The 13,454-nt window shown below is 39.8% G+C and overlaps 1 protein-coding gene and 1 long non-coding RNA gene across 5 annotated transcripts in view; one reads left to right on the top strand and one right to left on the bottom strand.

Moving 5' to 3' along the window:
• The window catches only part of LOC109547822 (uncharacterized), a 75,236-nt gene extending 62,318 nt beyond the window's left edge, over positions 1-12,918 (bottom strand). The window contains exons 1-2 of the long non-coding RNA XR_012333121.1: positions 12,781-12,918; positions 3,639-3,722 (exon numbers count right to left, since the gene is read on the bottom strand). This is a non-coding gene — a long non-coding RNA (uncharacterized lncRNA). The remainder of the gene's footprint in view (positions 1-3,638; positions 3,723-12,780) is intronic.
• Positions 12,853-13,454, top strand: part of RIF1 (replication timing regulatory factor 1) — a 65,933-nt gene continuing 65,331 nt past the window's right edge. For all 4 annotated transcript variants that reach the window (XM_073807714.1, XM_073807713.1, XM_073807712.1 and 1 more), the window contains exon 1: positions 12,853-12,962. In XM_073807714.1, coding sequence (XP_073663815.1) covers positions 12,859-12,962 — 104 coding nt within the window. In that variant the 5' untranslated portion in view covers positions 12,853-12,858. The remainder of the gene's footprint in view (positions 12,963-13,454) is intronic.

Genomic DNA, 13,454 nt, shown 5'->3' with positions numbered 1-13,454 from the left:
TGGTTCTATTAAACCAAGGTAAATAAAGTTTATTTCTTCTCAAGTCCTCCACAATTTACTATATACACTCAAATTTTTCTTGTCTTCTTTTAAAAAAACCAACATGGCACTATCATTTTTACTTTAATACAAAATTTTTTGTTTTCTTTTTTCATGAGAAGTCAATTTGCCTTTCTTCTTGCTTTTTAGACAATCTTTTACTCTGATCTAGAGGTGGAACTAATGATAAAGTGATAACTATATAAAATATAGGGAAATAGAAAAAGGATTGGTAATTGTTGGGTGCTCTTGTTTACATTGGAGCCATATCACTGGATAGATTTTTGAATAGCTGTCCTGTTTCTTAGCTGGCATGGTACATAGTTTCTTTAGTGGTCCTTCTATTCACTACATTTACACGTATCCTTATCTGTAGACTCTCACATCTTAGAGAACAGAGACACTCTGGGGTATTTCATCTACAGAGCCATACGATATACCAATTTCTAGCCTATTTACTTTTTAAAGCTATCTGGAAACGTTGAGCCACATATTAGATATTTTCTAAACTAGCAATTTTACATTTTAATTAGTTTATTTTTTATTAAATCTACAAAAAAGAGAAGACAAGGCTTCTTTAATTCCAGATACTGAATGTAACCCAGAATACTTTTTGAAAGTTTCCTGAAGTCTGTTTAAGTTACAACATTGAAGCTTTGTCCAGACTACCCTTAAAATAGAGGCTTCTATTCATTGCTTTATATTTTTTCTTTTTATATTTAAAAAATTTTCACAGTTGAGTTTTTAAAAATCTCCTCTTTCATGCCTTGATGATTTTAGACATTTTTCCCTTCGGAAGGGCTTATAAGTAACTAAATTAGTTGGTACAGATCTGTAGCTCATGATAATAAGTATCTTTAAGAGTTCCAGATTCTATAGCAAAAATTTGCCTGTATTGCTGGAGATTAGGAAATTCTTTAATTACAGGCATACCTCATTTTATTGCACTTCACTTTACTGAGCTTTGCAGATAATGCATTTTTTACAAATTGAAGGTTCGTGGCAATCCTGCAGTGAGCAAGTCTATTGGCACCATTCTTTCAACAGCATTGATTTTTAATTAAGGATGTGCATTTTTAAAAGATATAATGCTATTGCACACTTAATAGACTGCAGTATAGTGTAATTATAACCTTAAATGGACTGGGAAACCAAAAAATTCATGTGACTTGCTTTATTGCAATATTCACTCTACTGTGGTGTCTGGAACCAAACCTGCGATATCTCCAAGGCATGCCTGTATGGCCCTTAATTTAGCTCTAGACCAGGATTTTTTTTATTGAGATGTAACTGATACACTAGGATTTTAATTTAACTTCAAATATGTATCAACTGATAAATGCATAAGCAAAAGGTGGTATATCCATCCAATGGAACATTATTTGGCCATAAAAGGGAATGAAGTACTAACACATGCTATATAATATGGATGAACCTAGAAAACAAAATGCTAAGTGCCAGAAGCCTGTCACAAAAGGTCATGTATTATGTGATTCCATTTGAATAAAATGTCCACAATAGACAAATCTATGGAGACAGAAATTATATTAGTGGTTGTTTGGGAGTGAGAGGGGAGTGTTTGGGGGAGAGTGGGGTGATAGTTAAAAAGTATAGAGTTTTTTTGGGGGTGATGAAATGTTCTAAAATGGATTTTGGTGATGGTTGCACAAATTTGTGAATATACTAAAACCACTGAATTGTACCTTTCAAATGGGTAAATTGTAAGGAATGTAAATTATTTCAATAAAGCTGTTAGAAAAAAAGGGAGAAATGAAAGCCACAACATCTGTTTCACAAAATAGAATAAATATGAAAAGTTGCTCAAATTCATTTTCAGAAAAATGCAGGGGCTTCCCAGGTGGTGCAGTGGTTAAGAATCCGCCTGCCAATGCAGGGGATATGGGTTTGACCCCTGGTCTAGGAAGGTCCCACATGCCGTGGAGCAACTAAGCCTGTGCACACAAGTACTGAGCCTGCACTCTAGAGCCCGTGAGCCACAACTACTGAGCCCGTGTGCCACAACAACTGAAGCTTGCACGCCTAGAGCCCATGCTCCGCAACAAGAGAAGCCACCACAACGAGAAGCCCGCACACTGCAAAGAATAGTAGCCCCCGCTCACCACAACTAGAGAAAGCCTGTGCACAGCAACGAAGACCCAACGCAGCCAAAAATAAATAAATAAATTTATTTTTTAAAAAAAGAAAGAAAAATGCAGATCAAGACCACCGCAAGTTACTCTTTTATGCCAATGTTCAAAACTATCAAATGCTGGAAAAAATGTTGAGCTCTCCTATAAGATTGCTTGTAGGATTGTAAATTAGGAATAGTACTTTGGAAAACAAGTTGTCATAGCCTTATAAAGTGAAATGTTCTCATTTCCTGTGACCCAGGAATTCCACTAAGTATATACCAATAGAAAGAACTTTCTGATGAGATTAGTAGTGATATTAACAAAGGTGATATTTGGTAACGTATAACGAAATGTGCCAACATTTGGAAGACGCACATTATTCAATGACAATATTTTTCAAATGACCAATGCATACTAATACAAAATCATGCATGGGTAAAAGATCCATTCAACATTCAAGATACACCAAAGTATTTTAATGTAACAGAGTATAAAAAGTTCACTGGTATGATTTCAGATTCCTCATTGCAATTAATCTTTGAGAAACTACTGCTTGTCAAGTTTTGGTGTTACATAAAAGGAGAATATCCACAATTATCTGAAAGGGCTATTAAAATACTGCTTCTTCTTCCAACTACATACCTATGCCAGGCTGGATTTTCTTCCTACTCTTCAACAAAACAACACAGCACAATAAAGTAAAGGTAGAAGCCTTTTGGAGAACTTAGCAGTCTTCTATTAAACCAGACAAAAAAGTAAAACATAATGCCATGCTTCTAATCTTTTTCATAAAATCTTGTTGTAATTAAAATATAATATTTATGTTAACATATAGTGGGCTCATTATTGTTTTTAAATGAATTCTAAAAGTAAATATTTAAAAATTTCCGAAAAACAAAACAAAACCAAAGTAAGCAGCAGGAGAATATGCAGGTTAATGGCAAACATTTTCAAATGGTAGACCTCCAAAGCAAAAGGTCTATTAACCTGGGCTTCCCTGGTGGCGCAGTGGTTGGGAGTTCGCCTGCCGATGCAGGGGACACGAGTTTGTGCCCCGGTCTGGGAGGATCCCACATGCCGCGGAGCGGCTGGGCCCGTGAGCCATGGCCGCTGAGCCTACGCGTCCGGAGCCTGTGCTCCACAATGGGAGAGGCCACAACAGTGAGAGGCCCGCGTACCGCAAAAAAAAAAAAAAAAAAAAGGTCTATTAACCTTATTAAACTTCTCAGTGTAACTACCAAATGGCTCTATTCCAAACCAAAAGGTCTAATGACTTAGAACAAAGACCTAAGCGTAATGATCTTGTGAAAAATAAACTACTTGGTTATACATCCCAGGCTAAAAGAATACACACAGTAATGAGAATTCAATGAAAGTAGAGCTCAGGCGGTTGAGACTGACTTACCTGGCAGCTGACCTAATGGCAAAGTTTGGACCAGTAAGTGTACCTGTTGGCCCAGAGCTTACCTGGAATACTGCCAAACGAGTTTTTAAAACAATCTTGGTGGAAATTCCAGAATTACCAAAGGATAATGAGACTGCCATTGATATCTGAAATAAAAAGACAAAGCTGAAATTTACTGCTTACTATAGTAATCTAGAGCTATGCTGGTCAGGCAGAGTCTGAGCAAAGCCAACTACTGGACCCAGGGTTTTTGGGAGGCATGGAGCTCAGGATGGGTGGGCTTTGAGAGGCATAAAAGGGTTGGCGTGATCCTTCAAAGCTTGGTTACTTGAGTGACTATTGTTGACTGGTTGGTCAAAGGCATCTTTTCTGGAGTGAATTCATGCCTGATCAGCTGACTGTAATACGCAAGAGGCTAATGATGATCAGTTGGCTTACAAAAGCAGGTTCACGGAGATGAGTTGTGCCTATCAACTGAATGTGTTCTGATTGTGACTTTGTTCTATGGCTACAGAAAAATCGATCTTTCCCTAAATTTGTGAGAATTTCTCATTCTGATTTTCTTACATAACTACAATACAATTATCAACGTATTTGTTGTAACATATCTTTGTTCAAATTTCACTACTCCTTTAAAGCAAAAAAAAGTTTTTAATTGAAGTATAGTTGATTTACAATATAATATTAGTTTCAGGTGTACAGCATAGTGATTCAATATTTTTGTAGATTATACTCCATTTAAAGTTATTACAAAATAATGGTTATATTTCACTGTGCTGTACATCTTTGCTGCTTATTTCTTTTATACATAGTAGTTTGTATCTCTTAATCCCATACCCCTATCTTGCCCCTACCCTTTTCCCTCTCCCTACTAGTAACCACTTTAAGCACTTTGTTCTCTATATCTGTGGGTCTGTTTCTGTTTTGTTATATATATTTGTGTTATTTTTTAGATTCCTCATATAATTGATAACATAGAGTATTGTCTTTCTGTCTGACATTTCACTAAGCATAATACCCTCTAGGTCCATCCATGTTATTGCAAATGGCACAATTTCATTCTTTTTAATGACTAAGTAATATTGCATTGTGTATATGTATATGTATATATATATTACATCTTATATACTACATCTTCTTTATCCATTCATCTGTTGATGGACACTTGGGTTACTTCCAGATCTTGGCTACTGTAAATAATACTGCTATGAATGTTGGAGTGCGTGTATCTTTTTGAGTTAGTATTTTTGGTTTATTTTGGATACACACCCAAAAGTGGAATTGCTGGATCACGTGGTAGTTCTATTTTTAGTTTTTTGAGAAACCTCCATACTGTTTTCCATAGTGTCTACACAAAATTACATTTCCACCAACAGCATACAAGGGTACCCTTTTCCCCACTTCCTCGCCAACCTCTATAGACTTTTTGATGGTAGCCATTCTGATAAGTGTGAGGTCATATCTCATTGTGGCTTTGATTTGCATTTCACTAATAATTATTCAATGCTGAAAATGTTTTCATGTGCCTGTTAGCCATCTGTATGTCTTCTTTAGAAAAATGTATTTTCAAGTCTTCTGCCCATATTTTAATCAAGTTGTTTGTGTTTTTGATATTGAGTTGTATGAGTTAAAGCAAAATTTATTGTTTCCAAAATGTACTGATCCATGATCATGCATGCATTTAGTTGTCATGGCTCTTGTATCTTCTTTATTCTGAAACAGTTCCTCTGCTTTCCTTTGTTCCTCATGACCTTGTCATTTGAAGAATATAGGCCAGTTTGTTGTTTGACTTTTTTTTTTTAAATTAATTAATTAATTGTTGGCTGCATTGGGTCTTCCTTGCTGCACATGGGCTTTCTGTAGTTGCAGCGAGCGGGGGCTACTCTTCATTGTGGTGCGCAGGCTTCTCATTGCAGTGGCTCCTCTTGTGACAGAGCATGGGCTCTAGGCGTGCGGGCTTCAGTAGTTGTGGCGCACGGCCTTAGTTGCTCCACGGCATATGGGATCTTCCCAGACAAGGGCTCGAACCTGTGTCCCCTGCAATGGCAGGCCGATTCTTAACCACTGCACCACCAGGGAAGTCCCTGACTTTTGTTTTTATTGGACATGCTTCAATATGGATTTTTCTGATTCTTTCCTCATGGAGAGATTCAGGTTACGAATTTTTGGTAGGCACACTGTAGAAGTGATGTTGCTTCCCCGGTGAATTACCTCAGGGAATCTCAGTGATACTAGTTTGTGCAAGTTTTGGTGATTTTCATAGGTGTCTCCACTGTAAAGCTGCCATTTATCTCTTCTTATTTGCTTATGAGGAGATACTTTGAGACTGTGCTCCCCATGAGACTTTTGCTCAATGGTTTTTTTTTTTTTGCGGTACGCGGGCCTCTCACTGTTGTGGCCTCTCCCGCTGCGGAGCACAGGCTCCGGACGCGCAGGCTCAGCAGCCGTGGCTCACAGGCCCAGCCGCTCCGCGGCACGTGGGATCCTCCCGGACTGGGGCACGAACCCGTGTCCCCTGCATCAGCAGGCTGACTCTCAACCACTGCACCACCAGGGAAGCCCTGCTCAATGGTTTTAACACTTACTGATGATTATTGCCTGAATCGATTATTACTATCATGGTTGCAAAATGGCAATTTCCTAACTCTGTCATTCCTTCTCCTCCCTATATTTTAAGTATCAGTATGGGCTCATGGATTCTTTTTTTATTCAATGGTTTATAATCCACTGTTCCAGATTCAGCCAGTGGGAGCCCTTCAAGCCGGCTCCTGAGTCCTTTAAACATGTTCCCAACATTTTTAAGCACTTGTTTACTTTCCAGCACGAAAAAGATATTCCAGGCTCTTCTCATACTTTCTCAACCCCAGCCCTGGTGTTAGTCATTTCTCTAAGGATGTCTGATTCCTTTTAGTGAAACATTTTTTTCCATTAAAATATTTTGGATTTCACTACATATTAGTAACTTTATAGTTAGCTGACTAGTATTATACAATATAGATGTACCATAATCTATTTAACATGTCCTCATTGGTTGTTTCTAATCTCTTTTTTTTTAAATCAAACAATTCTGCAATGAAATGTCTCCAAACTTTATTTTGTTTATGAATGAGCATATTTGTAGGATAATCGCTTAGAAGTGGAATTTTTGCATCAAAAACTCTGGAAATTTGTAATTTTGATAAATACTGCAAATTGTCCTTCCAAGAGATTGTACCAATTTACATTTCTACCAGTATCATATGAGGGCTGACAACGAAGCTTACAAATTTAGGTCAAAATTCTGTTTTATCCATAGTACACTTCGAGGATTTAAATTTTTCAGTTATATTAGCTTACTAGAATAGGCAGTTTTAAGAAAAATTTCCTTAATCCAGTGATCAAGAAAAGTAGAGCATTTAATCATGCCCATGAGTAGCCCTGGTGATGAATTTGAACTGGATTAATTTTCTAAATTTGTGATTATGTTCTTTCTCCAAAAAGGCCTAAAGCATAACAATCAGTCACTATCCCTTTTGGCTCCTCAAGGCTGTCAGTTTCAATTATCTTTGTAGCTTTGAGCTTCTAAAGACTTGTTTTCTCTCCATGAATCTGCTTTGAAATATAAGCAAACAATTTCTGCCATACATGGGTGGGTTTTTTCAAAAATAGATTTTTGTATTCCAATTACAAATAATAGTTAAGAGCTGTCCTACAAAAGTTAAAGAAAACTTGTGCCTTGAACACAGTAGGAATCTCAGACTTTGGTATTGAAAAGAATCATTCAGGTGCATATTAAAAATGCAGATTATTGGACTTGTCTAAGAACTTCTGATTCAGTAGGTCTGAGAGGTATAGACCAGATATTTGCATATAGAGAAGATTTCCGGTGATTCTGATGCAATGATCTTGGAACCACACTTTGAGAAATATAACATTAAATTATTGCTGATGGACTGTAGTCTCATACTTTTAATGTGGGCTAGGAAACCCATTTCAGTGAAAAAGTGGTGGTTTTTTTTGGAGGGGATGCGAAGTATTCATGGTTTTATAACATGTTGTTTTACTTAAACCTGAGAAACCAATGTTTCTACGGCTAACATTTTCTGAATATTTATAGTATGTACACACTCATTGTTTAAGCAGTTTCCATGAATTGATATTAACTTACATATACCTCACAAGCCCATGAGGCAAGTACAATTACTCTCATTTTGCAGCAAAGGAAACTGAGGCACAGAGGTTGAGTGGCTTGCCAGTCACACAGCTAAGAAGTTGTAGGGTCAGGATTCAAACCTTAGCAATCAGCCTCTGTTATACTATGTTGCCCCTCTCTTTTCATTTTAACTTGAAGGGGCTCAATTTTCTCATCCAAAAAGGAGTTGGCTTGGTCCTAAATGGTAGGAGCTCTGCACAGCTCACTGGAAAGCGTGTAACTATATGTACAGATAAAGCCTTTGGTCTGTTAAAGGATTAAAAGCACCTCTTAGTTAATACAATTGTATAATTTTGTGGAGTAGGTCTGAATGCAAAGGTAGTAGATTTCGTGAGGGTCCTGGGGTATGTTATTAGCTATATATTTTTATTGTATCTGAACTAATGATGGGATGAAATAATCCTTAAAAAAATTTTCTTTTACCATCTATTAACTGCTGAAAAGTCCATCATGGGATCTTTTAGCAACACAGGACTAAAAAGCTAAAACAATCTCAAAGACTGCCTTTCTTTAAATGAATCCAGTGAAATAGTTATCATGTTGGGTAATGTTTCAAATGTCTCTCAGAACCCTCATACTCCACAATTTTTAAATGACAAACTTTAAACTAGCTCATGTATTTCAGAAAAAAAAAAGAAACCATGTGATTTTTCAATTAATGTAATGTATTCATGTATTCATGTAATAAACACCAATTAAATACCTACTATGTGCCAGGATTTGTGCTAGGCACTAGGTACTAATATTTATCATTTACTGGACTTTGATGTTGGTGTTTTTCTTCTCATCTTACTGATGAAGACATGGCAAAGTTAAGCATTTTGGGGGCAGATCTTAAGTTGCACAGTGGCAAAGCAGTATTTCAATCCTCACCAATCTGACTCCAAAACTAGGTGCACTGCATTAACTTTAGTAATTTGGATTACAGATGGATACTTTATTTTACTAAATGATTAACTATAGTAAATAGTGAGTTTTCATAGGACTCTTTATATTGAATTTTTCTTACAATGTTCAAGAATAAATCTACCAATGAAAACCATACCCCACAGGGCAGAGCTCATTAAATGTTGATGAATGAATGCAGCTTAAATAGATTAGTTTTGGGTTACACATGACTACTGTAAAGTTCCCTAGTTTACTCTTTAAGCTTCACATTGCTTATTTGTAAATCCAGGAAAAGTACTTCATCTTAGAACCATTGTGAGGAATAAATGAGATCATCTATTAAAACATCTAGCACTCAGTAAAAACAGTTAAAAAAAAAAAGCAATATTATAATCCTGAAATTATATGTTTAGGCCATAAACTGGGATCCTAGTTGGACAGATCTAAGAATTATGAGGTAAGAAGAATTATTAGGACCACTGGGGCAAGTAGGAGAAAGGAGTCATTGATAGATATGAGATTATATGCTTGATCTTTGTTGAAAAATGTGTGATTAAAGACAAGAATGGGGAAATTAGGCAGGAATATGGGACTGAGGTTGCAAAACTTTTCATCCTGAGGGAGATGTTCTGAGGAGAAACAAAGATATAGGATTGGGAGAGGCAAAGCAGATAGATATTAGTTGAGTGAATATATGAAAGGATGGATGAATTAATGCATGGACAAATCAACAAATTAACTCAAAATATTCATTGAGTGTCAGGTAGTACAAATTTATTGCTCAGTGGGAGCAGGTCCATGATGGTGGCTTCAGAATTCCTATAAAAGAGAAGCTTGGGAGTAGCAATCTGGTTGGAAGGGTGTCTGGAGAAGGGTCTAGGTGGTGAATGAGATTTGTCTAGACTTTATAATCTCTTAGTACCTTAGATCAGAAAATACTAAAGAACAGGGAAGGGGCCCTGATTGAGATGATGGCTGGAACTAATTTCCCTCAGGCTAACCCTCAACTCTGCCACTGCAAATGCACAAAACCAAATCAATGGGCTACTCACTTTAACAGGTCTATGTACAAAGCGCTATGTCAGCATGGAGGCAAAAACATTTAATTCTCCATTGGGACAGAGTAGATGAGGGAAGGATTTCATTAAAAGGTGTGATTTTAGTTGACTCATTTATCACACTTGAAAAATCGACTTAATATTCTAAACACAAGGAACAACATAGACCTTCAAAGACATAGAAAAGTTAGAGATCCTGGCAGACTGTTCAGAACCTGGCTTAAGTGGGGGTCAGGCTGGAGGTGAAGCAGTGGCCCAATAATAATAGGCTTGCATCTTATGCCAAGAGTTTTGAAATTCATCCTGATTGATGGGAACTGCTAAAGAATCTCAGGCATGGGAGTGACAATGATAAAATATTACATAACATTTTAGGAAGATCACTGTTCTACACATTCGAAAGAGGAGCAAGATGACCACCCCAACCTCTTCTCTAAAATGAGAAATTCGAAAAAAAAAAAAAAAAAGAATAGAACAAAGGCCCTATACACAAGGAATTTACATTCCAGTGGGGAGAGGCAGACAATAAAAAATAGATATACGATGTAATATCAGATTGTGATAAGTGCTAGAAAGAAGAGTAAAGACGGGTAAGGCACACAAGGATTGAGTGGAGGTACTTGTCTAAAGGCAAACAATGTTCTTTCCACTTATCTCGTAGCTACCATAAAAAATAATAGGGTTTCAAGATCCTCTCTCACTTTGCAACACAACAGCTCCACTATACTGAAATCTCAATGTTGCAAACTTCTCCATGTATTTTATTCATTGTCTAATAACCTCTTTACCTTCTTAAGTATTGTCTTGCCAAAGTCCAGAAAATGAGGAGCAAATTCCCCTCCAAAGGTTAAAGAACTTGTTATCAGGCTGAACTAAAAAGCTGTGTCTGCCATTACTTCTACAGTGTCTCTACACCTCACCCAGACACAGCTTTTCACCATTTCTTGAGTCTTTAATTTCCAGAGGTAGGCTCTGGAAAAACAAAAACAAAAACTTGCAGGTCTCCTTCCCTCTCTTCCTTCATCCTTTTATTTGATACATGTTCTGTGTTGAGTGCTTGGTTTCGCAGACATTTTGCTAGATGCAGATAACACAGAGGCGGGCAAACCACAGCCTGAATTCTGGAACTGTGTGGATAAGCAGTTGTACTGTGTGTGGATAAGTAGAGGCTCAAGCCAGGTGCCTGGAACCTGTGAGGCCAGAGTGGAAGGAACAGTTGCTGTTGGGACTTAAATGCCTGGTTTAAAGTTGATACAATTCTGTGTGCTGTGGAAATTGCTCAGAGGTCTATAAAAAGGTAAGAATTGACTTTCATTAAGGGTATACTGTATTATTTCATTAAGGGTATACGGTATTATTTCATTAAGGGTATACTGTATGTATTATTTTCTTCTGACAATTTCAAAGGACTTTTACAGGCCATTTAGGAGGGGATTATTCAGCGTTCCTGTTCACTTTGTTGTCTTCACTCAGAGTCATGCACATTAGATACTGAAAAAAACATAACAGCATAATTTTGGTCCTAATACTTTCGTTATCGCTCGCTTGCTTTACTTGTCATTTGCCACGAACTTCATTAGCACCGCGTGTTAGGCCCACGGGCGGCAAGTGCATTTTGAGAGGTGCAAGGTTTTATCTGCCTAAAAGTCCAGTGCCCTCCAATCTAATTGGACAAGATTCAATCTGTATCTTTCCGTATTAACCATAATCAGATTTTCATAGAGTAAATAGTTATCGCAATCATTGTTATGAATTAAGTCACACGTATACAACTGATGGAAAACTTGTTCCCTATGAGTACTCAATTTCCAATTCGCTCAAAACACCAGAAATTTTATACAAATCTTTTCGTGTATTTTCTGCATTAAAGTTCTCTGAAAAACAAACAACAACAAAAAACAAAACGGGTATACTGTAGTTTCTCCAAGTGTTAACTGTTAGCCAAGTCCCACCCTTCAACACCTGAGGCCAATTAAAAGAATGCAGATCCTAAACCTACGGAATCACAATGTCTAAGGGCGGGGCCCAGAAGCCAGCAGTTTAATCATGAATATCCCCAGGTCATTGTTATGTATACTTAGAACTTGAGAGCCTCTGGACTCTCCAAACTTTTTTCAGTTAGCTTTCACCTGAACCTGAAGTAGGTACTATTATCATCCCTATTTTACAGAGGAGGAAGTTGAGGCATAAAAAGGTTGACTAACTTGCTAAGGTCACACGGAACTAGGGTTGGAATCTAGACCAATCTAAACGCAGCTCTTAAACATCACAGTACAGTTATCTCCTGTTGCTAAATGATTTGTTGCTAATACTTCAAGAAGTACTGGACTTGCAGTTTGAAGACGCACTAAATTTAGTCTGGTAAACTTGGGCGATTCACTTACATTTTGAATTTCAAGTCCCTCGCGGGTTAAATACGGGCCAAAACACCCCCACCTGCAAGGTGACCTGAGGGGCAGGGCGGGGCAGCAGGCAGGGAAGAGAGGCGATCGATGACTCCGGCGCGCCGCTGCCTGTTGGATTGGCTCGAGCCTCTCCCGCCAGGCCTGTCCTACTCCCGCGCGCTCCGGGGCCCGCCCCCGCCGCCATCTTGGTCTAGGAGGGAGCGGGCCGCACGCGTGAGTAAACAGCCGGAGCCGGGAAAGTCGAGGTCGGGCTGCGTCCGGGTGCTGCAGGGCAGCAGCGGAGAGGACGCAGGCCTATCTTCGTACGTGGGGGTGAATATCGGGGTCACAGTGATAGGCGGCGGGGAACCGTCAGACTGGCGCAACCTCCGCCCCCTCGCGGTGAGACGCCTCGCTCCCCGGGCTTCTCCCGCCGCCGCGCCGGTCTCCTCCCGCTGTTGAAAGCTGCCCGGGAAACTGGTGGCGGGAGCGGGCCTTGGGCGGAGCGCGGCGTGGGCCTGGGAGCGTGTTGCGGCGCGCAGGCGGAGGTTCGGAGCTTGGGTTTGTGCGCGAGGGGCCCGGGGCGTGGACGCGGTGGCTCTGGGAGGGCGGGGGCGGGCGCGCGGGGCTGGGTCCCGGACTCACGCGGAGCCGGGCGCGCGGGGCTGGGGCCTGGACTCACGCGGGGTCGTCGCGGAGCTGTTTCCATCGGTCACTGGATTGTCTCCTCTTCCGGTCCGGGCTTCAGGGAGGGGCCGACATGACGGCCCCGGGCCACAGCCCCTTCGTGCCGCTGTTGGAGACTTTGGAAGACCCTTTCGCCTCCCATGGAGAGCAGACCGACGCTTACCTGACTCTGACCAGGTGAGGCCTGCTGGGGGTATGGGGTGGGGCACCCTGGCGGGTCTTGGGGAGGAGATAGTCCGGGTGGGGCACGCGAAGCGAGTTTGTGTGTTCTGGAAGTCTGGCAGCTGCGGGGACGCCGGGGTGCGGTGTGCTAGGTGACGATCCCGGCTGCGGGTGCTGCTGCCCTTAAGGTGCAAGTTTTGAATGAGGAAGCCTGCACGTGTGTCTTGCAAGCGAAGGGTTAAGAAAAGTTTGGTTGGAAGGGAGCGTGCTGGAGTAATGGTTTTTCAGCGTGAGCCACCTGTGTTTCGGGACAGTGGGGGAACCCACAATTGGTTTTTTAATAGAGAGCAGTAAACCGAGTTCTCTTTTAATCGCAAATGCTTCCCACGTTTTTTTTTTCCCCTGCAGACCATGTTTTTCTGAGTTAAATGTAGTTTGGAAATTGCAAGGAAAGGGTAACAACTGGTACAAAGCTTTAAAGATTTAGTAAGTTTCTTAGTTTTTAAC

Source organism: Tursiops truncatus, chromosome 7, assembly GCF_011762595.2.
Source record: "Tursiops truncatus isolate mTurTru1 chromosome 7, mTurTru1.mat.Y, whole genome shotgun sequence".
Taxonomy (NCBI): domain Eukaryota; kingdom Metazoa; phylum Chordata; class Mammalia; order Artiodactyla; family Delphinidae; genus Tursiops; species Tursiops truncatus.
Note: the sequence above shows the minus strand (reverse complement) of the source record. Positions and strands in the feature narration are given on the sequence as shown.